A 27,999-nucleotide genomic window follows, 5' to 3' on the forward strand; every position below is an offset into this window, starting at 1 on the left:
GGACTGCATTCGCACACTCCTGCTGCAAGTCATCAAGTTAAAATAAATAAACACCTGGAATATATCTGTACCTGTAATGAATCTACCTGATAATTTTACCTTCTTGAATAAATCTTTTCTATGGATATGCGCATATGCAGGGCGGAAAAACTTGCAGTAAAAGGGCGCTTGTGCTGCAGTTGGACTCCCTGTGACTGCTGCCATGTGGGAAATGAGTGAACTCTCTGACCCCCGCACGTGTCTGCCCGCCACCTGACGTCACACTGTTCCAAGCAGGAGCGCAAAAACACTGGGAAGCGCTCGCACCAGGCTTTGCGCCATACGGCCGCTGCGCGACCTTCGCAGCCCGTCTTTTAAACATCAACCCGGACGGTGGAAGGAAAATGCGCCTGAACGTGAACTTCCTCTTGTCCCTCCGTTTAAAAACAGTACCGTGTCCCTTTAAAAGCGTCTGACAAAAAGCCCATATGATCCCGGAGCTCCAATCACCAATTCCTTCTGCAAAAGCAGTCTCTGCATTTTTGTCTGTCTGAACGCCACAGCTATACTCTTGAGTGGGGGAAAGACACAGAGGAAAGGGCAAAAAAAAAAAAAAGAAAAAAAAAACTGCAGAAATGTGACAATCTAACGATCGTTTTCATGGCGAGGGGGAAACCGCAGCGAAAGGAGTTATTCTGGGACTCCTTGGAGCCTCGAAGCGCTGGATCAAAATGGTAGGCTGCAGGCTGCATTTTTGTTTATTTTCTGTCCCTTTTCTTCACCTCTGCAAGTTGAGCCACTCAGCGGGCCGATTGAACTTAACACACTTCATCATCGTGACGCCCCGTCAGGTTGTTGTTGTCCGGGTGCTGTAGTGTTTGCAGAGAAGTTTGCAACTTGTGCACACGGCTGGAGTTGGAAATCGAGGCTGCCCCTAAAGAATGCAGCTGCTGCTACGAGAGCTACAGAGATGCGCGGAAGGAGTTAAATTCCTTCATCTCAGGGCGCTTCTGCAACAAACCTCGGGGTCGTGATGGGTGCACATGTTCAGAGGTCGAGGGAAAGTAAAGGTGACACTTTTTTTTTTTTGACTGAGAAGCACTTGTGCTTGAATGTTGTCAGGAAGAGATGTGCACTGAGAATCAGCTGAGCAGAGGAAGAGATGTCACTCCCCATGTTTTCAGAACTTAACCTGGTCGCAGCTTATACGCACAGGTGCATCTCTGCAAATTAGCATGAAAAAGTAAATTTATGAATTGAGAAGCATTTATTTAATTGCTGGTATATTCCTTTTGATTAACCACATCTGAACCAGATGTTAGAAGTATTTTTGCAGGGCTGAGGAGGAAAAGGACTGAACCATTTATTTTTACCAAATGTAAAATTGCTGGTGTTTCTCTTGGATCTATGGCATGTAGGTTGCTTTGTACAAAGAGATGTCTACATAATACAAATTTCACTTTTTGAATGTAATTACTGAAAAAGAATGTGCTTTTCATTGATATTTAGATTTATTGACTGGCACCTGTATACAAGTGGTTAAACAGAAATTTCTTTACGTCTTTACAAAAGAAGAGGCCTTTCATCTGCTGCTTGACATGATTAATTTTTACTACTTTACATCTGCTGTTTCTGTGAAGAAGTATTGTTTTTAAGATTTACAGAGTTAGCAACTCAGATTCTTAGCATATTCATCATTTTTATAGATTTAAAAACCTTCCAATGAGATGGTAAAGAAAGTGTTGGAATAAACAACTTTTTCTTTAGGTGTTTTAGTTATAGATTAAAACAGCAAGTTGCTGCACACTGCCACACAGCTTTCCAAAAGGTCTGGAGTATGAACTGGAGCTAATGCCATTGACTTACTTACCGTATTTTCCGCACTGTAAGGCGCACCTAAACACCTTCAATTTCCTCAAAAGCCGACAGTGCGCCTTATAATCCGGTGCGCCTTATATATGGACCAATGTTGCGCCACAACAGGTCTAGCAACTTACGGTAAGCAGCCGCCGATTTAATTTTCGCCCCTAGAAGAAGAAGCGTGCAGTGCATGCTGGGATAGTTGTCAGAACGCTGGTTTGCTAAAGTTTGACTGACCTATCTTCCTATCTAGAATCAGGTCATCTGCAGGTCATTTAGCACCACGTTCTCCACGAACATGCTGTGTGCGACCGGAGAAGGGTAACCATTGTCCAGCCACGCCCCGGTCCAGTCGCGGATGGCTCTCCTCGCCGACCAGAGTCGGACTGTTTTGTTGACATTCTTCATATCAACAAAGTGGCTTTAGACATTCATACGGGGTGCTTCGGGGGGCATACTTTTTAGGTGCCTAAAAGGCATACTTGTGCATATGTATTAATTTGTTTTATTTTGTAACCAGGTTGCTGCTTGTTGCAGACTTCTGCACAGGTCCCTCTTAAAAATTAGATCTGGATCTCAACGGGGTTCACCTGGTTAAATAAAGGAAATAAAAAAACAAAGGCATACTTTATTAGCCTAAAATTTAACCAGAGATGTAATTTAAAACATATTGAAATTAATAAATCAAAGTAGTGTTAAGTGAATTTAAAAAAAATGTAAGAAGCCTGTAAGAAGCCGTGCCGCTGCGTTCTGGATCATTTGAAGTCGCTGCATCTGTGATTTATCCATGCCTTTATATATTGAATTGCAATAATCCAAACGAGTTGTAATGAAGGCATGGATAAGTCCTTCAAAGTCCTTGAAACAAAACTAAGATTTAACTTTTGCTAAAATCTGCAGGTGATAAAAACCTGATTTAACGACAGAGCTAACTTGTTTATCTAGCTTTAAAGAGCTATCAGAAGTGAGACCAAGATTCCTAGCAGAGGTCTGACAAAACCAAGCTAAAGAACCAAGAATCAGATCTGGATGTGTAGTCTGAAGTCTGCGACCAAATAATATAACTTGAGTTTTACTCTGATTAAGGTAAAGAGAGTTTTGTTCCATCCAAAATTTGACTTCAGCTAAACAATCTATCAAAAGCTGAAGAGATTCATTTTTACCATCTTGTAGTTTAAGGGGCATATAAATCTGGACGTCATCTGCAAAGCAATGAAAAGAAATATTACATTTATGGAAAATATGACCAAGAGGCAATAAATATAAGATAAACAGGACCTAAAATAAATGGGACCTAAAATTGAGCCTTGGGGAACGCCGTACTTTAAAGGTTTGGCCCCAGAACAACATTGGTCAAGATGAACTGAGAAAGTTGTTTTTTAAATAAGATTTAAACCATTCAAATACTGGGCCTCTCAGGCCAACACAATGTTTTAATCTATATAAGAGAATCTAATGATCTACAGTGTCAAATGTGGCACTCAGATCTAGAAGTAATAAAACAGCAACATTGCCTGAATCAACTGTTAAAAGAAGATCATTATACACTCGAAGCAAAGCTGTTTCAGTGCTATGAGCAGCTTTAAACCCTGAAACTTCCCAGTTATATTATCTTTTAAAAACATTTCAAGCTGAATAAAAACTATTTTTTCAAGGACCTTAAATAAAAAAAAAAAGGGAGTTTGGAAATGGGCCTAAAATTTGCTAGTACACTTGAGTCTAGATTAGATATTTTTAAGAAGGGGTTTAACCACAGCATGTTTAAGAATAGCTGGGACACAACCTGACTGCAATGAGGCATTTAGCACCGTTAAGATATATAGGCCAGAAGTGAGAAAAATGTCTTTTATCAAAGGAGTAGGAAGACAATCCAAAGGATAATTTGAAGGCCGCAGATAATTAATAACTGAGGTCAGTTCATCTAAAGAAACTGGCTGAAAATGCTCCAGAATAGCTATGTTTTGTGGCATTTCATGGGAATCTGAATCTATCGGGGTATTCAAGTCTCTAAGAGCTACAATTGTTTCTGTGAAAAACTTAGAGAAACCCTCACAAAGTTCAACAGGATAAATGTATTAACAATCCTATCCAGGACATTAAAACGGACTTCTGGGCCTCCCTGCCTCAAAGTCTGGCAGTGGTAGTAATGGCATGCTGCCATATCTGAATTCATTATACGACGTTTGTGTTGCAGATGACTCAACTTCAGTTGGTAGATGTAATGATTTCACAAGTTCTCCTGTGCAGAATCTGCCGGTTTTCTTCACCAGATCCAGTTTGGGCCAGAAGGAGGACAGTATTCCAGTTTTTTTTAGAGAGCTCTGTTATCTGTGAAGGTATCTAGATTTGTTGATCAAGATCATGGAGTCCCAATCCAGCTCCAATCCAGTTTGTAACTCTACGAAAGAAACTCATCCTGTTAATTGGTTTAATTTTTCCTCAAAAAATTTCTTAAATGTACTTAAATTTCTTAATGCACCAACTCTCAGTTGAAGGAAGCTGAATACAAATCAGTGATTCTTGAGAATAGGGACAAAATGGGTTTAAATTTTCCCCTTTTTTTCTTATTATTTCTCAACCTTATGCATGCAAATATGACAAATAATGTTTTGGAAATGTAAAGATGCTAAGGTGCAGGCTCCCGGTTGCAACATTTTATTTTAAAAATTACATTTTTAATCGACCTGACCCAGAACTTTAGTGATATTTTACTCAGTTTTACAGACAAATGCTTCTCAAGAAACAAAAGAAATAATATTATTTAAAACAAAAAACAACAAAAAGTCCACCTGACAGAGTTGACAGTGCATGACGGAGTTGACACAGAACTGAAGGTGGTGACAAACTAGTGAGTAAAAAGAAATACTTGATACATATGAAGTAATTGCAATTTATGTAAAATACATTAAAATGAATTGACTGCACATTTAAATTAGATTTGTCAACAATTTCATTGAAAGAGTCACACAAACTCTGATGGAGTTGACATCTGACGGAGTTTACAAAAAGCCAAACTACTTCAATTTATATGATGTTATTCTGAAGGAGGCCGTATTGTAGCTCATCAGGTCCATGAAATCTTTACAGTATACTGAAACTAAGCTCTTATTTCACAAAATTTCATCAAAGTTTTGTAAATCGTCAGTTATGGAGTTGACACATCATGGTTGTGACGAGCAACTTAGGAATAAAACAGAAGAAAAAACTAAAGAATAACATAAGCTAACCAGAGCTAACTAGCCCTCCTAGCAAAGGAAGAGAAAGGAAGAGATCATGGGGTCCTCAGAAGTTCTGGTTCCCCCCAATAATGCCTGATTTTTTTTAAACATTCTTTTTATGTCTGACAGTGTTGGCAAAAACTAGGGACAAATGTCAATGGAGTTGGAAAATATATATAAATTGATTCAATTTATTGATATTTTTATAATTATTTATATGAATACTTATACTTAATAGTCATAATATATTATCTTGGTATTCCTTTAATTGTTTTAAGCTACTATAATGTGTTGAGTTCTTCTCCAGTACAAGGGATCTTACACACACCATTCAACTTCTACAATGTTTAAAATAAAAAAAATATTCAGCAAACACCAAGAAAATATACATTATTGTGCTCTCATGACCCAGGTTAATTTAGTGAGATATTTGAAAAAATATTTTGTGTATATTTTATTCAAATTGTGTGCTTCATCCATAGGACCTGTTTTGTCCCTATTCTCAAGAATGACTGGTTTATTAATAAAATATAATGCCCCTTTTCCACCGGCTCTACTTCAGCAGCCCGGTTCTGGCTCGGCTCTATTTCGGAGTTACCGCTTTTCCAGACTCTGATCTGTAGCAGGGTGCCGCCTCCTGGCGGTGGGGGTGGGGGAGTGGTGCTATGGCGCCCCGCCTCCAGGCGCCATGTGCTGTGCTTCATCCATAGGACTATACGACCTAACTCGAGTTGTTTTTTCTGATACAAAAGAAGAAGAAGCTTCTTTTGAGTTTTTTTTATTGGCCTGATTGTGATTTTTCTGAGACTTCAAGAAAATGCGCGGTGGGAGGAAAGCTGCGATTGTGGTGAGGAGGACAGCTGATCTCCACCTTGCAGCGGGAGGAAAACAGGTGGCTCTGATGAGCTAACGAGGATTTTTGTATTAAACTACTGTAAAACTTGTAATAGTGCCGAATATACCTTTCAACCGCGTTGAAAAGCTTTTCTTCGTCTCTCCAACATCTTTATCCTTCCCCCTCTTCCGTTTTTTGTTTTATGCCCCGGAGTTTTTTTTCTGCCGCCCCATCTTTAGCTCCCTGTTGTCGAGTGCATTACAATTAAAATTTAAAAGAAAGAAAACGCGCCTCGGCTCGTTCTCGAAGGGAGAACCAAGCTACCTGTATGGGAGGAGAGAGCGGCTGGCAGAAGGGGAGGGGCGCCAAATCATTGCTATTCCTCTGTTATTGATCATTTCTTCTTCTTCTTCTTCTTCTCTTCTATTATGATTGATCGTTTCATACACAGAACAGCTGTTAAGTACATAAAATGCTGACGAGAAAAAAAAACTTCCCCTCATCGTTTTTTTTTTGCGCCCCCTCTAGTGCAGCGCCGCTATGCGTTGCATGCAGTGCATACCCACTTTTTGCGCCACTGAATAAGTGCTATAAATACTATCAATATACCCAAGCGCACAGGAAAGAGCGTGGCTGCTCCGGAGTCTGATAGTAAAGCCAACAGTCCGCTCTGGCTCCGGGGTCATTTCAGGATGCCTCAGTAGGAAAGCATGTGGAGCTGGATTCAGCGGTGGAGTAATCCCAGCGCGCGTTCACATCTGGAGGCTTGGGTTAATATCTGGGTCAGGTCAGCCAGGTCAGCCCTGGTGCTCACTGGGTGGCTTCTACCGGGAGCTAAAAGGAACGGGGAGTTTGGTTATTGCTCTGTTATTTTTTTCTTCTTCTCTTTTTCTGTTGGAAAGACATGAGAGAGAAACCGCAGCGTGGTTGGTGTGAGTATGGTAAATGTTATCCCTCGCTGATTTAACGATAGTTTATCTCTGATTGTTTTTGGTCCTAGATAAATGCTCCAAGTACTTTATGTACTTCAAACAGGGGGTCGGTTTCATGTAAAGTCCCTGTTTCTCATTAGCCATATGTTACATAACTAATGGTTGAATTACATGAGACCACGGAGGCTCTCAAACCAAACCAGATGGAGATGAGGTCTCAAGGAGCGGCAAATAGAAACAGTAAGTGATGACAGAAAGAGGTACATCACACAATATTGTAGAAATATGCAAAGTTAAAATTGAAAAAAAAGAGCTGCCACAGAGCCCTCGCAGAAAACAAGACAGGCATAAAATAACAGAAAACAGAATTTCAGAGGAATATTGAATGTGTGCAAATTGTTCTAAAACACAAACTTGCAACTTCACGACCCCCAAGTCTGACAAACCTGTCAGATTTTTTCTCATTTGTTTTATTTTACACTAACATCATGAATTTTGACATAATTTCTCCACGAAAGGAAAAAAAATCGGAGCTCTTAAAGCCGTTTTTTTTTTTTTCTCCGCCTCATGACTGTACTTGCCTATGTGTGTTAATCAGTCCGTGTTCTCGTAGATTGTGATTGCCAAGTGTTAAACATCAGCACACGGAGCATGTGCAGGCATGGTAAATACACACTAATGTTTCTTTAATAAGCACAACATGTGAAATTAAGTACACCTCAAATATTCGTGAAACAACAGGGTGTTCTTTCTTTTTAGTATGATTGTGTTTAGAGCATCAGCCATGTAGGTCGTCTCTTTTAAACAGGCCTGAGCGGCTTTTAACTCCCTATTCACGGCGCTCCTGCCAAGCCCATGGACTTCTCTGTCTCTGAGTGCAGAGGGATGAAACCAACATCAGTCTTTGTTAAGCCGTTACAGTGCAGCCATTCCTGAGACCTGGCAACAAACGGCAGCAGGCATGCTCTGGTCCGGGTGGGAGATCGGGTTTTCTGAGAAACTCTTACCTCCCTGTAGGTGCTGCAGATTTATGCCCCAGAGATTGTGAGCTGTGGACATCGTTACGCAGACGGCAAGGTCAAACACATAGAGACACACTGAGCTTATGTAAGGGTTCTTTTGTTCACGTTCCATCAAATGACATAAGCTTGTTTTAAGGAGGTTATTTTGTTTTTGTTTTTTTGGTTTTTTTTACGCTAAGAAAAACACACATTGTTTTTACATGTGACCTTTTTTTTTTTCTTAAACTCTTGCCGTCCTGTGAGAGAGGCACATGTTGGAAGGAGAAAAAAAGAAAGTTACTGATTTTGACTAGAAACGCTGAGCAATTTTTAAATTGTTTCCTGTACTGGGATTTCTTTCTTTTGATATATTCAGAAGAGGAGCATATAAAAATGTCAAAACTGAAGTTCATTTTTTTTGGTGACACGAGAAAGCCATAGTGATCACTGGAAGGGACATCGAAGGATAAAAAAAAATAAAAAATTGTGGTATTTGGCATATATTTTACAAGATAATTGACAAAATGATCTAACAGAAAATGCAATTACATGTTAACAGCACGGTTTCCAGGCACCAGAGACGACGCTCCACATGAAAATGTGGATGATGCCATCAGTTGCTATTCCACCCTATTTGCTTTTGCTGCTCCCCTTTAGATTTGTCTTGCCGTACGACTGGAATGCGGGATGTGATTCTTGCCCATTACAATCAAAGGAAGAGATGGTTTGAACTCTTCTCTCTTCATGGATGAAATATTTGGGGTCAAAGTTCAGGAATTTATTGAGCTTTTGAGATGCTAATGAGCTGCTTGCAGTTATGAAAACAGTTTTCATTACATTTATTCTCTTGTTTTTCTAATATTCCTGATTTTTTTTTTTTTGGTTCTCATTTGCCCTCTAAGAAACTCTCCCATAGCTCAGAAAAGTTAATCCAATTCTTTTTAGCTTAGTGTGTTTGAGATTTAAACTTTAGATCGATGCCAAACATAAACCAGTTGAGAATCCACCTGATGTCTGCTTGCGTGAAACAAATACCCTACCATAAAGCAAATGGATTCAGAGAGCTCTTGTTTTCTGATTACAAGAAAACAAGGGAGCTGTGCAGTGAAGGAATGGAAAGCATAATCCATTCGCAAAGCGAAGCTAACAGTTCTTGTGAAACAAAAACGCAGATTGTTCCCCGGCAGCTAAATTTGAAATAAAAAAACTGGTCGAAACAAATTGAGAAGCCTGCGCAAGATAAACATAACAAAAAAGAAAACACTGTAGAGAAAGCAATGATTGGATTGAAGTGTTATTCACCAATGAATTACAAACCTAGACTGAAGCCACAACACGATGCTGGAGATTTGGTCTAATACCTTTACTAGTCATGGTTCTGATGCTGACCTCTGCTGTCTTAACTGATGATTCAAATTATTTATTGATCTGGATTTGACTGACACAACTTTACGGCAAATATTGCACTTGGCTTTTCTGTTGGCGTCATCAAAAATAATCAACCCATCAATCACTTGGATTGATTATTTGTAAAAAAAATATATATATCTTTCTTCTTCTGCCTTTCCATGTGAACAACAGAACTTGTGTGTTATGTAACATGTCTATTTTAAATAACAGCTTAGAATGTAAATCTGAGTAACTGAGAAAACGGAGCATTTTTTAAATCTGGCACCATGAATTTGCTTTTTGCTCACTGGCTGTTGCTTTAGAAAGCCGATGCTCTTACTTTTTTTCTTCTCTGTCCTTTCTGACCTTCTCATGAAGTATGTCAGCGGAATCCAGACTTACACACAGATATTGCTCTGATGAGAAGCTTTTCATTTCAAGATATGAAACAGATGATAAATATATTACAAAATGTCACAGCTGATGTCCGTTAGGACCGCCTGCGCTCTATGTCTTCCGCAATTTTCTGTGATAACCATCTTTATTGGTAGATATTCACATTTTGTGTGATTTGAGTTTTTTTTTTTTTTTAATTTACAGTTTTTGAGTCAGGCTTGATTTTTGTTCACAGCGACTATTCATATAGTGCCTTGCAAAAACATTCAAGTTACAACAAACTTGAATGTTGTAATATTTTACTTGGATTTTATGATATAGACCAACTCAGTCCCATTTAGATGGAAGAAAAACCATGTGTTGGAATGGTGCAGTCAAAGTCTAGACCTAACTCCAATCGAGAATCTGAGGCAAGACTTTAAAATTAATATTTAACCCTTGTGTGTGCAAGGACTGAGGCAATTGATACAAGTGATATGGGTGTGGGGTCGGTTGGACCCCATTTGCAAACACAAGGGTTAAGGACACTCTTCATCCACTCTGAGTATGACTTGCCTTTACCCGAATTTGGTAAAAATTGGCAAAACTTATAGTCATTTCAAAGACTTGCAGCACTGAAATGTGCAAGAAATATTTTTGTTCCTGTTTTTCCTTTTCATTTATTGTACTTCACAATCTTGCACCAGTTTGCAAAAAAATCCAATAAAAGACTTTGAGGTTTGTACTGTAACGTGTCAAACTGTGATGGGATAATGAATGCCTCTGCAAAGCACTTTTACGTGTTTGGAAACGTACATTAATCCCGGCAGGTTTTTGCCGTCCTTGTTTGTTGTTGCAAGTGTGTGCTTTGCAAGTGGGTGTGTCGAGCAGGCTGCAGTGTGCTGGTTTTGGGAACAGTGTGTTATAACTCCAGCAGGGCAGTGTTGTGTGAGGCATTGTGGCGTGTGGAAGAGATGCCAGGCTGCACCACGGGCCCCTCTCTCTTGGCCAGGTTTCCTGACTCAGCGCTTCCTATACCAGATCACTGGCCCAGACACAAGCTTCCTGGCAGAGCACCAGTGTGGACGCTCCTGTCCCGGTGCGCCATTCTCTTGCCCTTCCCGGCCTGCGTGCGGCTCCTTTTGCTCGTCCAGCTCGCTCATCATCTCAGCCGCCTGTTGATGCCTCCTTTCAACGTGGCTTCGCATTAAGCAACACTTGCTCGCACACGCCGTCCTCGGCTTCACCCAACAGCCTTCGGTTTGTTCAAAAGACACGCGTCCCCTACGGCCAAACCTGTCCCACACATGCTGTCAAATGTTTCCATCGTGGATGTTGTCCAACATGCTGCTCCTGCTGGGTTCTTGTCCCTCTTTTTGCTTGTGTTCCCCCAATTTCATGCTCGGCTAAACTCGTATCACAGCTAGATTGGCTTGTCACCTGTGATTGTATTAACATATAGATGGAAACGGGTTTTGAATCCAACAGTGTGAGGTGGTGGTGGAGCTCTAACAAGGCAAGACTTGGCCGAGTCCAAATCTCCAGAACAGGATGGAGCAAAAACCCGCAGTGGGGAGTGATGGGAGATTGGATGTCAGGGATTAGCGCAGCAGGAATGCTGATAATATTGTCTTTATTAATTGCAGCCAGCGGTGAGTAATGTGGTTAGACAAGTAAAATATTTGAATAGACTGAAGGGTGTAAAATAATTAGCTCAAGTGGAGGAGAGGGGAAAAACCAGCAGCAAGTGGTGAAGTTTTTTGTGTGTGTGTGTGTGTCCTTTATCTGATATGATTCTTCATTTCACCAGAAATGCTCTAATTTCATGTGCTTTAGCGTCTTAGCTAATGAGTTTGGTGATTAAAACTATTATTTAGGTGTTTAAAGAAAAGGATAAAATTCTGAATTTCCTGGTCAGTTTTATTGCATTCATAAAAAGAAAAGGGTCTGGCTCTCCGTGAGGTCCTAACAGTATGATTATCTTCACTAAAGCACTTTGTTGTCATGGTATCAACACAAGTATTTAAGATTATCTAGTGTCTTCCATTTGAAAACACTTTCCAGTGCCCATTGTAAAACTAAAACGGCTGTTAGAGATTTTTTGGTATTATCATTTTGTTATTACTTTAGTTCATATTCAGTCTAATGTGAATCAACATTCAGTCTATAGATCATTGTGATTTTCAGTTTTAAGTGTTCTCTTCCTTCTGTGTGTATAAACTGACCTGGAGGCCACATCTGCCTGTTCGTCTTCATGTGAAACAGTTAACTGTGTGTTTCCCAGACCTTAAATTGTGTTTCTACAGGTGCCTTCTTATCAACCGGAATACTCCCTACCTTAGAAACTGCCTGTGTGCAGTAATATTTTGTCTCTGCTGTCTTCCTTACCTATCCTCCCTCTTTTTGCTTGATAATAAAAGACAAGCTGTAACCAAAGGTCTTTAGAACGCTCAGTGAACAGCTTGGAGGAGCAGTTTGCCGAGTCGTCTCCTTTTGCAAAAGCTTGGTCAGAAAACTCATATATGTTGTCTGTGGTTCTTTTATGTAGGTTCGAGAAAAATACCTACATAATAAAGTCCTGAGAAAAAGAAACTTTTTCGGAATCGTTTTCCGAAGTACATGCAAATGCTGAAAACATTAAGAGTCCTTCGCAAACTAACTAAGTTTCCATCCTCACCACTCTTGTTTAGCCTTGGTCCAAACCAGACAGCAGCTGAGGAGCGAGGCATGAATCAGAGTTCACATCTTTAAGCATTCAGGTCTACAACAGTCAGCAAGCAAGGAGCTGCTCCGATGAGCACACAGAGGACGCCGCATCAGTCATTACTCTGATGGCTTTTTAATGACTGTCTGATTGGACTCCATCATGAATGACGTGCCCTTGTCCCCTTTTGTTTGCTTTGTGATCTACTTCCTTCCAAGTTGAAGCACTCTGATGCAACGGCGAGCGCCCAAACTCGCTGCTGTAAGTTGTTACTATCGGAGAGTTTGCAGCCAGAGCCGTCATGGTTCCGTTCTGAAATCCCCTCATGATGACTAAGGGATATTCGTCTGTGTGCGTAGAGGCGGGCACTGCTCCCCTGCCATCTCTGTGTACCACCGAGCGAGATGAGGCCTGACACGATGCCCGCTCTCCTTCCTCTGGGTGTCAGTCATGTCAGGCCGTGCAGCGCGTTCCCTCCGCCGGAGAGCGCGCTGCGAGTAGGGCTGCTGAGTGCGCTCTTTGAAGGGCTCTCTGGGTCAAAGCGGCGCGTAACGTCAGCCTTCCGTATTCATGGAATACATGTCTGCATTTTGCTGGTTGGAGGTATTTGTGAATGTGCAAGATGGTTTATCGAGCTTCCTGAGGATTTGAGGAGGTCAGTGTGAGTTGAGTTGCGCTGCAAATTGTTTGCAGTTTGAAAGACTTTGTCTGTGGGCTCTGTAAAGATGTGAAAGCACAACACTTATTTTTAACCCATGGCGTTCCTGTTAAAATGGCATTATAACCCCTAACAACCTGACAACAATCTCATAAAACTACAGCTGCAACAATTTTGAAGTCGACACTTTGAGCCCTCTTTTCCCTGCACTTTATTTAGCATTTAGCATTACCAACTGGAAATCCATAAAAGAGATTAGCTATTTGTATGGTTTAACTCCAATCAAGAGTCTCTGTATTTATTCCCTAGAAGTTGCATCTTTACTTCAGTTTAGATTTCTAAAACATAGTCATCTTTTTCACATTAAAAACTCCAAAGATCAAACAAGGCCACCATGCCGAGACTTCCTGTTTTCTGCTCTAGTCTCACTCTCCAAATAGCAGCCTGAATGAACCGCATGTATGCGTCTGCAGAAAATAGAGTTTAAACAACTTCTTGGAACCTTTCATGTTTCGGCTGACTTCATCTTTACAACTAACTTTGGAACGTGTGAAACTTGCGCCTGTCTCGCACGCATGCACTCTAACGTGTGTGTTTGTAAAAATGCATTACAGTGTGGTCAGCTCTTCAGCGTTTTGCATATTCTAGCCCATTTGATATTAGTAAATTTAAGGTCTATAAAATGGTCTGTGAAACTGTATGAAAGTTGCCAAAAAGCTGGGAACTATTTGCAGCTTTTTCAATTATTTTCTAATAACACGTACTGTGCGAACACAGAAATAAACAGATTTAACACTTAGCTCATTCTGGCGCTGCATTCACTTACACTTGGACATTTGATATGTACCCATTTAATCACAATAGTGCCATATGTGTTTGGATTCCACAGTGCATTAAAGTCCCAGCCCTAATTTATAAACATTTTTAACCTTCTGAACATTGATAATGTGTGTTTTTATTTTTCTTTAAATTGTGATCATATCAAATTATGAATCCTAAAGGTACTGTGCTTAAGGCAGTTTTATGCAAAATTATATTTGATTGACCATCTAGTATTTCACATGTAATTTGAAACCGCATATAGAGCTTTTGAGTAAAGATCACACTGAGGTGGGTTCTGTTTGAAGAGGCAGAGTTCAGTTGGTACAGTGTGTGTGTAAGTGTGTGCAGGCAGAGAAAGCTTTAACCCCCTGCAATGCCTTACCTCAGAGATTTCCTCCTGTCTGAGTACAACCTGCCCTCCCTCGCACTATTGATGCGCTCATGATTCTGACATTGGCCTTTGCTAATGGCTCAGTCTGTTTAACGGTCAGCAAGCAAATGAGATGGACTGGCTGGATGCTGCTTGTTTGTTATATAGTTTGTGTGGGAATAAGATGTTAAAACAAATAATTCATAAAGATTAAGGTTCTATCTGTTAAACGGCAACAGCAGAGACCTCACACAGTCTGTTGTTTGGATTTGGACCCCAGAGTTGGAGTCGTAAATCCACCTGGGCCCAGAGCTGGACTGGGCCCAACAAACGGCCCTGGCACTTTTGGCCACGGTGGCCCACCATGATTATTTATACAACACGTGAAGGCACACCACATATCAGACTATATATGTGCAGATTGTGTTGTTTGAAAGGTTAAAATAAAGCATAGCAGCCTGCAAGGAAAATAGTAGTCATGTAAAAAAAACAACAACAAAAAAAACAGGATACTAACACAACTCAGTATTATTTGTGTGGTGTTCCAGACACAGAAATAATTGAACCTCGAGATTTAAGATTGTTAGACACTTTTGGTATGATTATGCTCCTATGCGTTGGAGGCTGTTTGGTTGTAAAATCTGAAGATAAAAGAACTATAGCAAATCGCCATTGGTGGCGCTCTTGCTGTGTACAAGAGAGGTGAGCCGAACCGTGAAAAGAAGATGTGTTCCCCGTTGGAAAATAAACGTTGCCATGTGCTACTTCCAGTTATCTGCTTGAATATAATTTTTATTTGACCTGGTGTATCATACACAACAATTAGAAAACAAAAGCTATGAAGGTAATTCTCTCTCACACACAAATGGCAGACAACTCCTCAGACTAATATTATTGTGACTGAACAAAATAACATATTTTCTATGTTAAGTATTTCAACTCTTGCGCTACAATTTCCCCAGATAATAGTGAAAATGTGTGTCGAATCTGTTTTTAGAATTTTTTAATTCAATTAATTCTAACTTTTTAGCTTCCATCTTTTTCTTAGTTTTTCACATTTTCTCTTTTAATTTACTATTATTACTGCTATTAGGTTAGCTCAAATGACAAAATCTGACAAGTTTGGTCAAAGGAGAGGGGAGTGGCTGAGAGATTTCATTAGATTAGCTCAATGTCCTTCAAGAAAATAAACCAATCCGCTGTAATGACTGACAAAAATTGCTTATGATATGCTTTTATGGTTAAAATATGGACGCCCCCGGCCAGTCCATTCCCGCTGCGCCAGGTGACCAGTCCACCCCTGCCTGAGCCCCCTGGTGTAAGGTGTGGGAGAAAAGTGGCCTTCGCAGTAGTGAAATTAGCAAGAGGAGCTTCATCCTCACACTCTGGATCGGGTCCAGTCGAGCCGAGACCGTGCCAGAGTCAAACCATCAATCCTGGCTTGGCTGATCCAGGAGAGGTTTTCACATGGTTCTTTTAATCACTTTGACTGACACGCTCACTGTGGGTTCTTCTTGCACTTTGGTGTCAAAGTAACATCTGAAGGTAACGAGTGCAGCAGTAAATTAACTACAACATGATAAGTTCTCTCTTTTTTTTTCTTTTTGCCCTCTCTTTAAGTAATGCAGGCTCCACTCAGGCAGAGCTGTAATTTTGTGCATCATCCATCACAGCTGCAACCCAACTGGATTAAACATGAAGTGCCAGAAGAGTCAGAAACTTAGGCTTTCAATCAAAGGAGTCTTGTCATATCTTATGCACTTCATTAGCTTTCTGAAATCGTTTTTTTCCTCTATAATCTGGCTATATTTGACAAGTGGCACGTGCCTGCATGAAGTGCTTTGACCTTGAATGTTGCAGCTGCTAAACAAAAGGCTTGAAATGAATTTAAAGGACTTCTGCATGTCGGTGGTTAAGTGTATTAGACTGCAGAGCATCTGTCTTTCCAATTAGTAAGTTATTTGAATTTGAAAATATGCACGACAGCACATGCGTGCAAACATCTATGTCAGTGCATTGACTTTATAATCTTAGTTAACTTCATCTGCAGTTTTTTTTTCATACAGATTTATGACTAATGTCTGAAAATATCTTAAATTCAGGCCTTTGTCATTTAAAAAATCCTGTTTTTCTCGCCAATTTGCACATTTTTGACTTCAGAGAATAATATCCAAGTTTTTTCTTATGGAAATCCTTTCAAAATTTCTGAAAATTTGGCAGACATTCCATGGCCAAATATTTTTTTTTGGCTTCCTTTTTCTTTTCTCTACAAAGTATTTGATTGTTGGCAGAGGATCGAGATACACAACGTTTTTGATCACAAAGCAGATTACCAGCCCTAGTTCCTCAAACATTTGAATGCATAAAGTGCAGGAAAATGCTAAGCTTATCCTTATCCTTATTTTCCAATTTGCGACTAGAAAAAGAAAGCTGAATGCAGTGACGTTTACTGATCAGAGCTCAGATTTCCAAGGAAATGAACTAAAAATCTGTTCCTAAAATATCTGGGAAGATATTTTAGGAACAGACGTCCACTCTGCTAGTCCATAAGGGACTTCCAGGTTCATCCTGTCCAACCTTCACAGACCAAGATTAAACAAAAACACCTGGTGAGATGCGATTGCATCTGAAATGAAGTTGGTGTGAATGTGTCCTCATGTCAGCATGCTCTCAACAGCTCGAGCATCATGATGCAGAGACGAGCGTGTCGAGCCCTTAGCAAGTCAGAGATTAAGCATTTGTAACCTTTTCATTGCTTTTAAAGATGATTTCATATTCAGGATTTCTTTGCCATACAACAAACTCTCCCTTTTACCAAATCACATCCAGAGGATTAAAATGTTCTGCATCAAAGTGAAGAATGATTTTATGGTATTTAACTGCATTAGCTTTGAAAGCTGCTTTGTGAAACGGGCCCTTTGAGGCCCCTATGCAGTGCTGTCACATTGCTGTCTTGGACCAGTGATGAAATAATCTGCGATTAAACTATGAGTGCGATGCTTTGATTGAAGCCAGTTTAATTGCCGCCCTGTGTTGTCAAAATTGGTAATCTTCGTTACTGTGAGTTTGTCTCAGGTCGGGCCACATATGAATAATGCAGAGCGAGGCATCGGACTGAGAGGCTGGTTAAAGGAGGCGCTCCTCTGATGTTGGCAAACAAGCTTTCTCTCTCTCTCTGACATTTCCGAGGGAAGCGGGAGGAGAGAGAAGAAGGAGATCATGGGAGTTGGATTAGAGTTCATGCTCAGTTTGTTTGGTTACAGTACGATGAGATGTGATTATTGTTTCCTGCTGAATTAGGCTCTTATAAAGCGTCCGTCTGTTTGAAACTAAGTTCATTATAAATTTACCAAAATCCCTCTGTCATTCAGGAACCTCCTGATTATCACTCGGACCATCTGTGTTTGAATGTTTTTGTTGCAAACAAGAAGCACTACAGCGATTTTTTTGTTGTTGTTGTTTGTTTATGGATGAATCTGTGATGGAATCCTTTATTTTTACTTTTTTTGTAGATCTGTGAGCTGGTATGTATGTTTGTATGTCTGTGCTGATTATTTGTTTTCATTGCTGACCTTCTGACACTAAAACTGATCCTAAGTCTGACTTGAGTTACACGTTGGATAACGCTAGCCTGAACTTGACACATTTAAATACACTTGGTTCACACGTTATTTTTTCTAAAACTAATAATTCCTTTTTGTAATTTTGACATTACGGTGCCTGGCTATTGTATTTTATTTTTTTTAGATTTTTTTCTATCATGACTTGCTCTTCTACATAGTGACAGATTAAAGTTCAAGTCTTTGTTCTGAGGTTACTTTGCTTCTTCTCCCTCTTTACTTTTGGATGAAATATGAGGACACCTTTCTAAAGGTTTCTTTTTAATTTTTGATAACTTTTTGGCGCTTTGGTTCCACTTCTCATTGTGGTGTTTGTTTCTTATGACATGAGAGGTTACCTTCTCTGATTGGAGTGAAATAACCCCTTTTCCACACAATAGGTTGTGAACAGTTTTGTGTTGAATTTTAAATTCATTTTGTATAAATCAAGTTGACTGACTTATGAAAAGACTTGTAAGGTGATGTGAATAAAAAGCACTCAAAATCTGAATCTGTTGGACCAGAGTCGGATTATTATATTAAACAAACAAAAATAGAAATATTTTGGATTAAAATTTTCTCGTTTTTTGGACTGACAAAAAATGGGTGGCACCTTCCTTTCCCAATTTTGTTATTCCAATCCAGGCCTTCAGCTTGGTTGCTTTGGTTTAAATCCCTGAAGATGGACCAGGTCATTATTGACCTCGGCGGGAAACTTCCACTTTAGAATTTACAACTGTGGCATTTTGCCCTCAGGCAATGTCTGAAGCTTTGTGCTGAGAGAGATATCCCAATCTTTGTTCCTCTCATTCTGAGTTCAATTTAGCAGCTCAGAACTATGAATAAATCTAAAACTACATAATTGAATTCCTCAAACGGAGCGGATTCTCAAGGTTGGGAGAGAATGCAAATCTGTTTCTCAGCCTGAACAACGACAACGAAGCATCATAAATCCTAAAGAGGAAAATATGTGATGAGAAATGGTGCAGAGAACAGAAAACGGTGCATTTCATCCCCATCCAGAATTGAATCTGTTACATAGACGTGTGTTATTGTTTTAAGTTAATTATCACTATGTCATGGTAATTTAGCTGGATCATTTACAGCATTTAGTATAAGCAACGTTCGAATCGGCACTTTTAAATTACTCCTGAATTCTAATATCTATTATTTGTTTAGAGGATTAGCAAGTATTTATTCAACAGTGTTTCCCTAATTATTTCTCCTGACATGTTTGGTTGTGTGCATGATTCGTCTTCCCTCGGGGAGAGTGTACCGATTGGGTGTGCTGCTGGAGCCGACTAACAGGAGGAGGAATGGCATTGAATACCAATGCACAGGCCGGTCAGTCCTTGCAGAGAGACCAGACACTGTGTTTTTGTCTGGTGTGTGTGTGTGTGTGTGTGGGTTTGGTGGAAGATTGGACATCCCATGTGTGTGCTGCGTTCGTGTGTGAGTGCGCGCGCGGCCGCCTGCGCTCTGTTTGCTTGCTGCTGTGTCCTCAGTCACATCCCGTCTGGATCGAAACCCTGCCCTTCCTGTGCTAAAATAAACCCACCTTGGGACGTCGAGGACCTTGCACAGAGTGCTGATTGTTACACCTTTGATTTCTCTCCGACTTGGGTCACACTCTGCTTGCAGCCCAACACTTTAAAGCACGGACAGAATATTGCAGAATATGCACAGTTTATTTTAACATCATTTATGTAACTACTTGATTTGACTCTTTTGAATCACAGGAATTGACAGAATTTTACTGTTCTTGTTTATTTCCTTTTGTGTCCATGCTTTCCTATCAATATTAGTTTGCACATAATTTATTGCCTGTTGTTTGTAGCTCTTCTGATTTTGTGGTAAACAGGAAAATACCTAAAAAAAACACACTAAAGGAAAAACTCTAGACATTATAACTTTATTACATACAGTTTTAAAAATCTCCCTTACCTATAAACGGCCCTAATCAGAAAAAACTCAATAGCAGAAATATTACACATATGAGGTGGTGAAGTTTTAAAAATTAATGAATTAATTGTGTGTGGTGCAGTTTGCTCAATTATTCTGAGCAATTTGTCTATGGGAAATTTAAGCTAAATTATGAGACACCAGCTCACTAACAGGCGTGTTTTTGGCAGCACGAGGTGCACCGAGAGACTCTAAGCCATGCAGAAACATCCTAGGACCTTCTTACTTCAAGGCAACAATTGTAACCACTCCCACTTCTTAAACAACCTTTAATTTAATTGAGTAAGTTGAAATGGGCAAAAGCCTAAATCACGCAAGACACTGATCCTTAAAGAACAGAGCTGGGGATTTATAGTTTTGTCTTTTATTTTCTGCCACATAAATTCCTTTTATGTGAATTTTGAAGAACTCTTTGTCTCTGTTCTGGTTTCAGCTCATAGTGGAGAAGACCACAGACTTCCCCACTGCTGAGTTCTCTCTGGTGGAGGATGTGGCTCTGCACTTCACCTGTTTGATGGACAGGCTGAATGAGCAGCGCCTCTTCCAGCCTGACCTCTGTGACGTGGACATCGTGTTGGTGCGCCAGCGCAGCACCTTTCCTGCACACAAAGGAGTGCTGGCGGCCTACAGCCCCTTCTTCCACTCTCTTTTCGCCCAAAGCAAACAGTTGCGGCGTGTGGATCTGTCCCTGGATGCCCTGACCTCTCAGGGCCTCCAGCAGATCCTCAACTTCATTTACACGTCCAAGCTGCTGGTGAGCAGCAGCACCGTCCGTGACGTGCTGAACGCTGCCACAGTGCTTCAGATGAGCGACATCGCGGCGTCCTGTCGAGATCTCCTCAGCAGCCACTCGCTGAGAGCCACCTGCAGAGAGATGGCCAATCAGGAAGGGTTCGACCCAGCTGAGATGCCTCCCTGCCAGCTGTACCGGGAGATTAAACAGGAGTCCGAGCTCGGCAGGGTCTACACGAGAGAAGGCAGCAGCCCGTTCTCCGTCAGAGTGGAGGAGGTGGGAAAGATGGTTGCCCAGACAAAGCAGTACTATCAGAAAGAGGAGGGGCCGGGAGGCGGGGCCAGCACGGGTGTGGCCTCTCTGTGTAAAGTGGAGGGCGGCGGAGAGGAGTCGAAACCAGCGGACGGTCACACCTCCTTCAACAGAGATCAGATCATCGTCGAAGTCAACCTCAACAACCAGACACTGAACGTCTCGAAGGGATCCGATGGGAAATCTTCCACAATCACAGAACCCATGTTTGGCCGTTGTCATGAAAACGAGAGAGACTCTGAGGGTGACGAGGACGATGAGATGGAGAATGGTGACGGACGTGAAGAGGAGGGCGACGAAGATCTAAAGAGGACAGACATACTGGGGCATACCAGTGGAGAGGAAGATGAGGAGGACGAGGAGGAGGAGGAAGAGGAGGAGAACACCTTAAACATTCCTGGACTGGAGCAGCCCGTCGTAATGGATCGACCTCGCCGGGGAACCAGAGCCTTAGCCGTGGTGGGCGCCACTGCCATGCGTCAGACGCTCGCAGAGGCCACCCTGACCAACCAGCGACAGGGCGGGAAGAAGGCACTGGATGCAGAGGGCCTAGGTCAGAAGGTCAGGCTGGAGGAGAAGCAACACTTCCCATGTAAAAAATGCCCTCGCATCTTCAACAACCGCTGGTACCTGGAGAAGCACATGAACGTCACGCACAACCGCATGCAGATCTGCAACAACTGTGGGAAGCGCTTCCTGTTGGAGAGTGAGCTGCTGTTGCACCAACAGACGGACTGTGAGCGGAGCATCCAGGTAGGAACCATTCACGCTCTCACCTTTCAGATTATGGGAAAGTGGAAGGAAAAGCAGAACTGGCTTTCCAAGTTATTTGCAAAATTCTGAAAATGTGGCATTTACTGGTGTTCAGCCATCTGTTCCAGTACTTTGTGCAGCCACCTCTGCTGCCATTACAGTTGCAAGGCTTTCTGTTTGATTGAGACAGAGCAATGTTTATTTTTGCAAAAACAGAGAGTGTCTGCGAACGTAAATTTTCAAGAACTTCTGACAAATTCTTGGTTAGACTTTTAACCCCTCAAACATGAACCCAGTAATCACGACATCTCCCCTTCTTCGCTGTGTGCTTTGAAAGTGTGTGACCTGTGGAAAGGCTTTCAAGAAGCTGTGGTCGCTGCACGAGCACAACAAGATTGTCCACGGCTACGCGGAGAAGAAGTTCTCATGCGAGATCTGCGAGAAGAAATTTTACACCATGGCTCACGTCAGGAAGCACATGGTCGGTGAGTGACACTGCCATCTACTATCTCTGTGGGTCACCTCACTCCCTTGTGTACTTTGGGCTTCCTCCTCTACAGCTTTTTAATTGTTGAGCAGGATTTGTTTTGGGTGTTGCTTTCCTTTTCCGCTTTTTCTAAAGGATAAGCATCTTACTTTCCCAGACTGCTTATGCACATCCATCCAAGAATATCTTGCATATATTTATCCGTTGTTCATACTTACAGTGCCTGTAAAAAGTATTCACTCCTTGGATGTTTTAACAAATCAGTTATGGTTGATGTTTTTGAAAAAAAAAAAAAAAAGAATTAAAAAACATCCTTCAATGTCAAAGCATAAACATAACATTCATGCTTGCATAAAAGTCACCCTGTTGAAGTCAGAATTTTATACCTTTAGTTTAGAGTCTGTGCATTGGTCTGAGTCAGACTTGCACTTCTGGACGCTGAAGTTTTACTCACTTTTTCCATCCCAAACTGTCTGAGCTCTGTCAAGTGTAGCCACAAATCCTCTATCGGATTGGATGTGTTTTTAATGTTTGTGCATCTCGTTGTTTGTGTAGCCCATACGAAGGACATGCCGTTTACCTGTGAGACATGCGGAAAGTCGTTCAAGCGCAGCATGTCCCTGAAGGTCCACTCTCTGCAGCACTCGGGAGAGAAACCCTTCAAGTGTGAGGTTTGAGATCCCTTTTTCAGTGCTGTGGGAGTTTTTAAGAGTTGTAAGAAACGACTATGGTGATGAAATCCAACTTTTCTAGCCTTCCTTAATACAAAAAGGATCCCAGTCATTGCGGCTTTTGCCTTTGTTGCATGTCTGTTGTATTAAAAATCCTATTTTACAGTAGTCCATCAAAAACAGATGTTGGTTTGATTGAGCACTGCCTCCTCCAGAAGTGATTTTTTTTAATTTTTTTTATTTTTTAGAAGATTGATCAAGTGTCCACCGTGTGCCATTTCAGAGCTGCAGCGAGCGCTTCCAGTACAAATACCAGCTGCGTTCACACATGAGCATCCACATTGGACACAAGCAGTTCATGTGTCAGTGGTGCGGAAAGGACTTCAACATGAAGCAATACTTTGACGAGCATATGAAGACGCACACTGGTAAGTCACCTTTTTCACACTTTTAAAGTTTTTATTGTATGTGGAGCTATTTCATAGTTTGGGGAAGAATTACATGTATACTCTTGTCAACAGTTGTCAGTTTTTCACACATTTTATGTATGAAATGACACAATACATCGAAACACGCTTGACAGTAAATACTAATCTTGAATCAAAGGCTTTCTAATTAGACTCATTGGGCATTTCTTCAAGTCATCTAAGGGTTTAAACCTTAATGCAATGTTTAAGATCCATGACACAGCTGTGGTGTCCTTTATCCTTCAGGAGAGAAGCCGTACATCTGTGAGATCTGTGGGAAGAGCTTCACGAGTCGGCCCAACATGAAGCGCCACCGCCGCACCCACACCGGAGAGAAGCCGTACCCCTGCGAGGTGTGCGGTCAGCGCTTCCGCTTCTCCAACATGCTCAAGGCCCACAGGGAGAAGTGCTTTCACGTCACCAACCCCATGGTGGTCCCAAACGGCGGCGACCTCCTTGGCCTCGACCTGCCCCTCGTCTCTCCTGCCGCGGACTCTTCCGGTCCGGCGCAGCTGGGAACGCCGGCCTCCGCCGCCACGCCCTCCGCCGCCTCCAGCCCACAGCTCCTCCACAGCACCCAGCTGTCTCTCTCCCTGCTGCACCCCATGGGGGGGCTGGCTGCTGCCTCACATTTACCCCCACCGCCTCCCTTGTTCTCTGCTGGTAGGATGAACTCCAACAACTAACAAAATTTCTGTAGCATTTAAAGCACTTTGTTTGGCATCTCCTTGTTTAAGAGCAGACTCGCAGCGGGAGATTGACATTTACACGGAAGACAAAACTGAAAATATATATTAAAAAAAAGGCTAAACATAGACCTCGTAAGAGACTCTTTCATCTGCATAAATAAGAAATAGTTATTTTTTACTCAGCTGAATACAGTATATAACCTCAAAGTCCTCTCCGACTTCTCCCATAATTTTTACACCACACTTATAAATCCAGAGTTTTGCACAACAAATAGATTGTAACATCCTTTACCAAATAACTGTTACACATGCTGATAAAGGATGAGAGTAAAATATTTTTTGTTCTCTGCCAGGATGTAGCGACCAGTTCCAGTTTGACCCAGCAATAACCAAACGCTCATTTTGACTTTGAACATGTACCTGTTTGTGACGTCACCAATAACCAAACCCTGTAGCTCCCTTGCTATGGATAAGTAATGTAATATAGCATTAATAATCGATCCTGCACCTTACATTTGCCTTCTGTGACATTTAATATGTATTCCTGTTTTTTTTTTTTTTTTTTTTTTTTCTGGTTGTGGTCATGGCTTCGGTTTCAAAGGATATTAGAGAGGCTACAATGTGTGTAGTGGAGTGAGTGTGTGTGTGTTTTTTTTGTTTTGTTTTTTTTTTGTCTGTGCTGGTGTGTTAGAGTGATCTGTGAAGCAGAGACTGGAACTGAGTCTTCAGAACAACAAATTCACACTTGAGCTTCCACAAAGTCAGCAGAAGAAGATATCCATGACTCTTATGTTTGGCTTCCATTAACCATCCCAACTCTCTTACAGGTCTGACTATTTATGTACACTGTCTTGCAAAACCATTCAATCCTCTTGAACCTTTTTTTTTTTTTTTTTTTTTTTTTTTTCACATTTTGTGTTGCAACCACAAATGTTAATATATGTTTTTCGCTTATTTGATACTTCCAACACAGAGTAGCGCGCAAGTCTGACGTAGAAGGAAAATGATGCATGGATTTTCTCGGTTTTATTACTTTTACAAAAAGTGTGTTTCCTTACTGAAAGCCTTGTTCAACCACCTCTCAGTGTGGTTTCAGCTGAAAGTCTTCTTTAGTTTGTCTTCATCAGCTTTTCACCTCTAGAGACGGTAATTTTGTTCGTTTTTCTTTGCAAAAAAGCTCAAGCTCAGTCGGATTGGGAGGAGAGTGTCTGTTAACTTTACATGGCTTCCTCTTTTCACTCTTCAATGAGACCGTATTTTTTGAGTGCAAGACTATTAGTTCTGAGGTCAGCAGAATCCACCACCTGAGTTGTGGCTCTCTGCAGCTCCTCCAGAGCCTTCGCTCTTGGCTGCTTCTCTGATTAATGCTCTCATCGCCTGGTCTGTCAGATTAGTGTCTCAGTAGATTTGTAGATAGTGGTTGTGAAAGCAATCGGTTGCACTGGATTTTATTTAGAGGCGTCAGAGTGAAAGGACCTACATAGAAAAACATGCCACACTTTTCAGATTTTTGCTTGTAAAAAAAAAAAATCTGTTTTTGGTCTATCACTATAAATCAGCAATAAAATATGATGCAGTTTGCTGCTATGTTGTGACGAATCATGATAAACTTCAATACTTCTGCAAGCCACTGTGTATATATAGTCAGAGGTGTAAGACAATGGGGCATTTTCTGTCACTGCTAATATACTAGGTCCAAAACCTCATGTACTCAAACAGTATAGCTGTGCTTGTATATCGAATTGTAATGTTATTGGTAAAGTTGATTCTTTCAGAATGGAAATTCAGAGAAGTTTGCTCGCAAAACTAAATGTGTGCATTTAATCTATAGAGGATTTAACACAGAAATGATCAAATCCCAGAAACAACAACCCAAAGCCTAAGTCTACTAAATGACAATAGCTGTATATATTTAGTTAAACAATCATTTGTAGCTGCAAATTAAAGTTATTGACTTGCAGACAATACATTATTAATAAAGTAAAGATTATTATTAAGATTGCTAAAGGGATAGTTTTAAAGTATATAGAGAAGTGTTTTTGTTTTTTTTTTGCTTCTTACTCAGTTTAAGTTAGAAAGTTGACACCACTCAAAGAAATATTGATCATTTTTCTTACTTGATGTTAACTGGTACATCATTTCTAATTAAGCTCTTGTATTAATTTCTTACTACTTATATATGTTTGGGAATGCCGAATAATCTCCAGTTCTATTCAGTGCCCACATCTGGAAGGTTTTCTGAAGCGTGAGAGTAAATTTCTCCTACACTATGCTAGTTTGTTAGCTTCCCCGTGTTAAACATGCTAAAATTTCTCATCTCTGTGATATATTGACGGAGTCCTCTAAAAATTGAAATGTGTCACGACCTTTTTCACAGTGTAGGAAAAACTCTAGCTCCGCCTCTTGGCTATCCAGATTTATTTTTTGCAAGCAGTAAAGTTTTGGAAAAGCTCTTCCGATTTCTGCGAAGGTTCATTTCTGCAGTTTTTGAACCCAGATTTTCCATTCCGAAAACAAAATTGTTCGTAAACTGAATCACGCACGGAACAGCAATTACATTACTTTAGTTGTTGATGAACAGTTGTTTCCTATCTTGCAATATATTTTGGGGTATCATAAAGTGTGTTTATGTGGGTCTAAATATGAGGAAATGAAAGGCTTGGGGTGGAACATCAAGTTTTGTCATGTCTGTGAAGTTTGTGCGCTGTTGACGCGCTCTTGCTCTGAAAAATGCATGTGTATCGGGATCAAAGGTGTGGATTTCACTGTTCTGCTGCGTCAGGATGGAGTATGTTACTTTTGCTGTGATGTCACCCTGTCAGGGTTTTTTTGTTATTATTTTTGTTTTAACCCCCAGAAGAATCGGTTGTCCAGCTTGGGATGAGCTGAAAACTCCAAACATAGCCAAGTTATTAAATATATGTATAAATAGGATTAAGTAGTAAAATTTTATTCTGCAAACAGTTGAAGCCACTTTAATCATTCGGTACGCTAAAGTGATTGAATCTTCTGAGTTTGTATAGAATGTCAGAATAACGAAGCATGAGATGAAGAGATGTCAATGTCTGATAGTTGCTGCGTAATTGTGTATGTGCAGCAATTTTGCATATGTGCAATTTTAATATGTGGACTTTCAGAGTTGTGACACTTAAGCCCAAAAAAAAAATCCATCGCAGCTTGGATCAGAGATCAAATCATGCATGCTACGGTATCAGATGCTTAGACAAACAAAACCAGAGTGAATTTTCTTTCTTCTTTTTTTTTTTTCATCTATAATACCAGCTCCTCCTACGTCAATAAAATGCCAGCCTATCTGAAGCTACATAAAGGTGAAGCTATATGGAGCTTAGCCAATTTTCACCTTTGCGTTAACAATGATGAGAGCTTTCCATTTGCTTTAGTTAGCAGGTTTGAGTGGCATTGAGCAAATCGTAAGACTGAAAGCTTTAAGTGGAATAAGAATCGACCCCATAAAGTTTCAGTGTCATAATTGGCAAGCGTCTGAATTCAGTTATAATCCACTCTTACTCACTTTAACTATATGCTGTGGCGCTGTAGTCTTAGTGTTGCTTTCCTCTGTATATACTGTTCAGATGTGGATGTACATGGTTTTTCTTTTTTTTTTTTTTTTATGTTTACACAGAGAGAGAGCTGAATGTTTTCAGGTTGGTACGACGGAAAGACGATTTAAAAAAAAAAGTTTCCTGCTTATGTTTCTTTCTTTTTTTTTTAATCCAGAAACAAAACTGAGTCTTTTTGGTAAAATATCACATCAACCCAAGATTTGTGTCTTTCATAAGCCAACATGAGGACATAATAATAACATATTTGGACATTATTTAAATAATGGTACTTTTTTTTTTTTTAAATCTTCCTACATACTCATCCATTTTGTTTGTTTGTTTTTTCCATTTTGATTTGTTTATTTTGTACTGGGTTTAGTCTAAGACTGCCCCTTTAAAATTAGAGCTTCTATATTGTAATTTAACTCAATTATATTCTGGCTGTAATAAGATCCAGTTCAACCTTAGTGGACAATTAGCTTGAATTTTGCAAAAAGAAAAAGCAAAGCGTCTATCAGTTTAAAAGTTGAAATGAACTTTTCTGTCTTTGAATAAAATTAACTAAAACAATTGTTTTCTTTTTCTTCTTAAAACTAAATGTGTCACGTAAAATGTCTATA

General features: G+C 40.5%; 1 protein-coding gene across 1 annotated transcript; it reads left to right on the forward strand.

Annotated features, from left to right (window-relative positions):
- The first annotated feature begins 102 nt into the window (after positions 1–102).
- Positions 103–27,949, forward strand: zbtb47b (zinc finger and BTB domain containing 47b). The gene is made up of 6 exons (XM_014969930.2): positions 103–713; positions 20,138–21,502; positions 21,840–21,987; positions 22,545–22,660; positions 22,944–23,088; positions 23,374–27,949. Exons 1-6 carry the CDS (start codon positions 711–713, stop codon positions 23,811–23,813), a joined length of 2,217 nt encoding a protein of 738 aa, XP_014825416.2. The 5' UTR covers positions 103–710; the 3' UTR covers positions 23,814–27,949.
- Positions 27,950–27,999: the final 50 nt, after the last annotated feature.

Source organism: Poecilia mexicana, unplaced genomic scaffold (genome assembly GCF_051168715.1).
Source record: "Poecilia mexicana isolate PSO_F unplaced genomic scaffold, ASM5116871v1 scaffold_20, whole genome shotgun sequence".
In the NCBI taxonomy this organism is placed as follows: domain Eukaryota; kingdom Metazoa; phylum Chordata; class Actinopteri; order Cyprinodontiformes; family Poeciliidae; genus Poecilia; species Poecilia mexicana.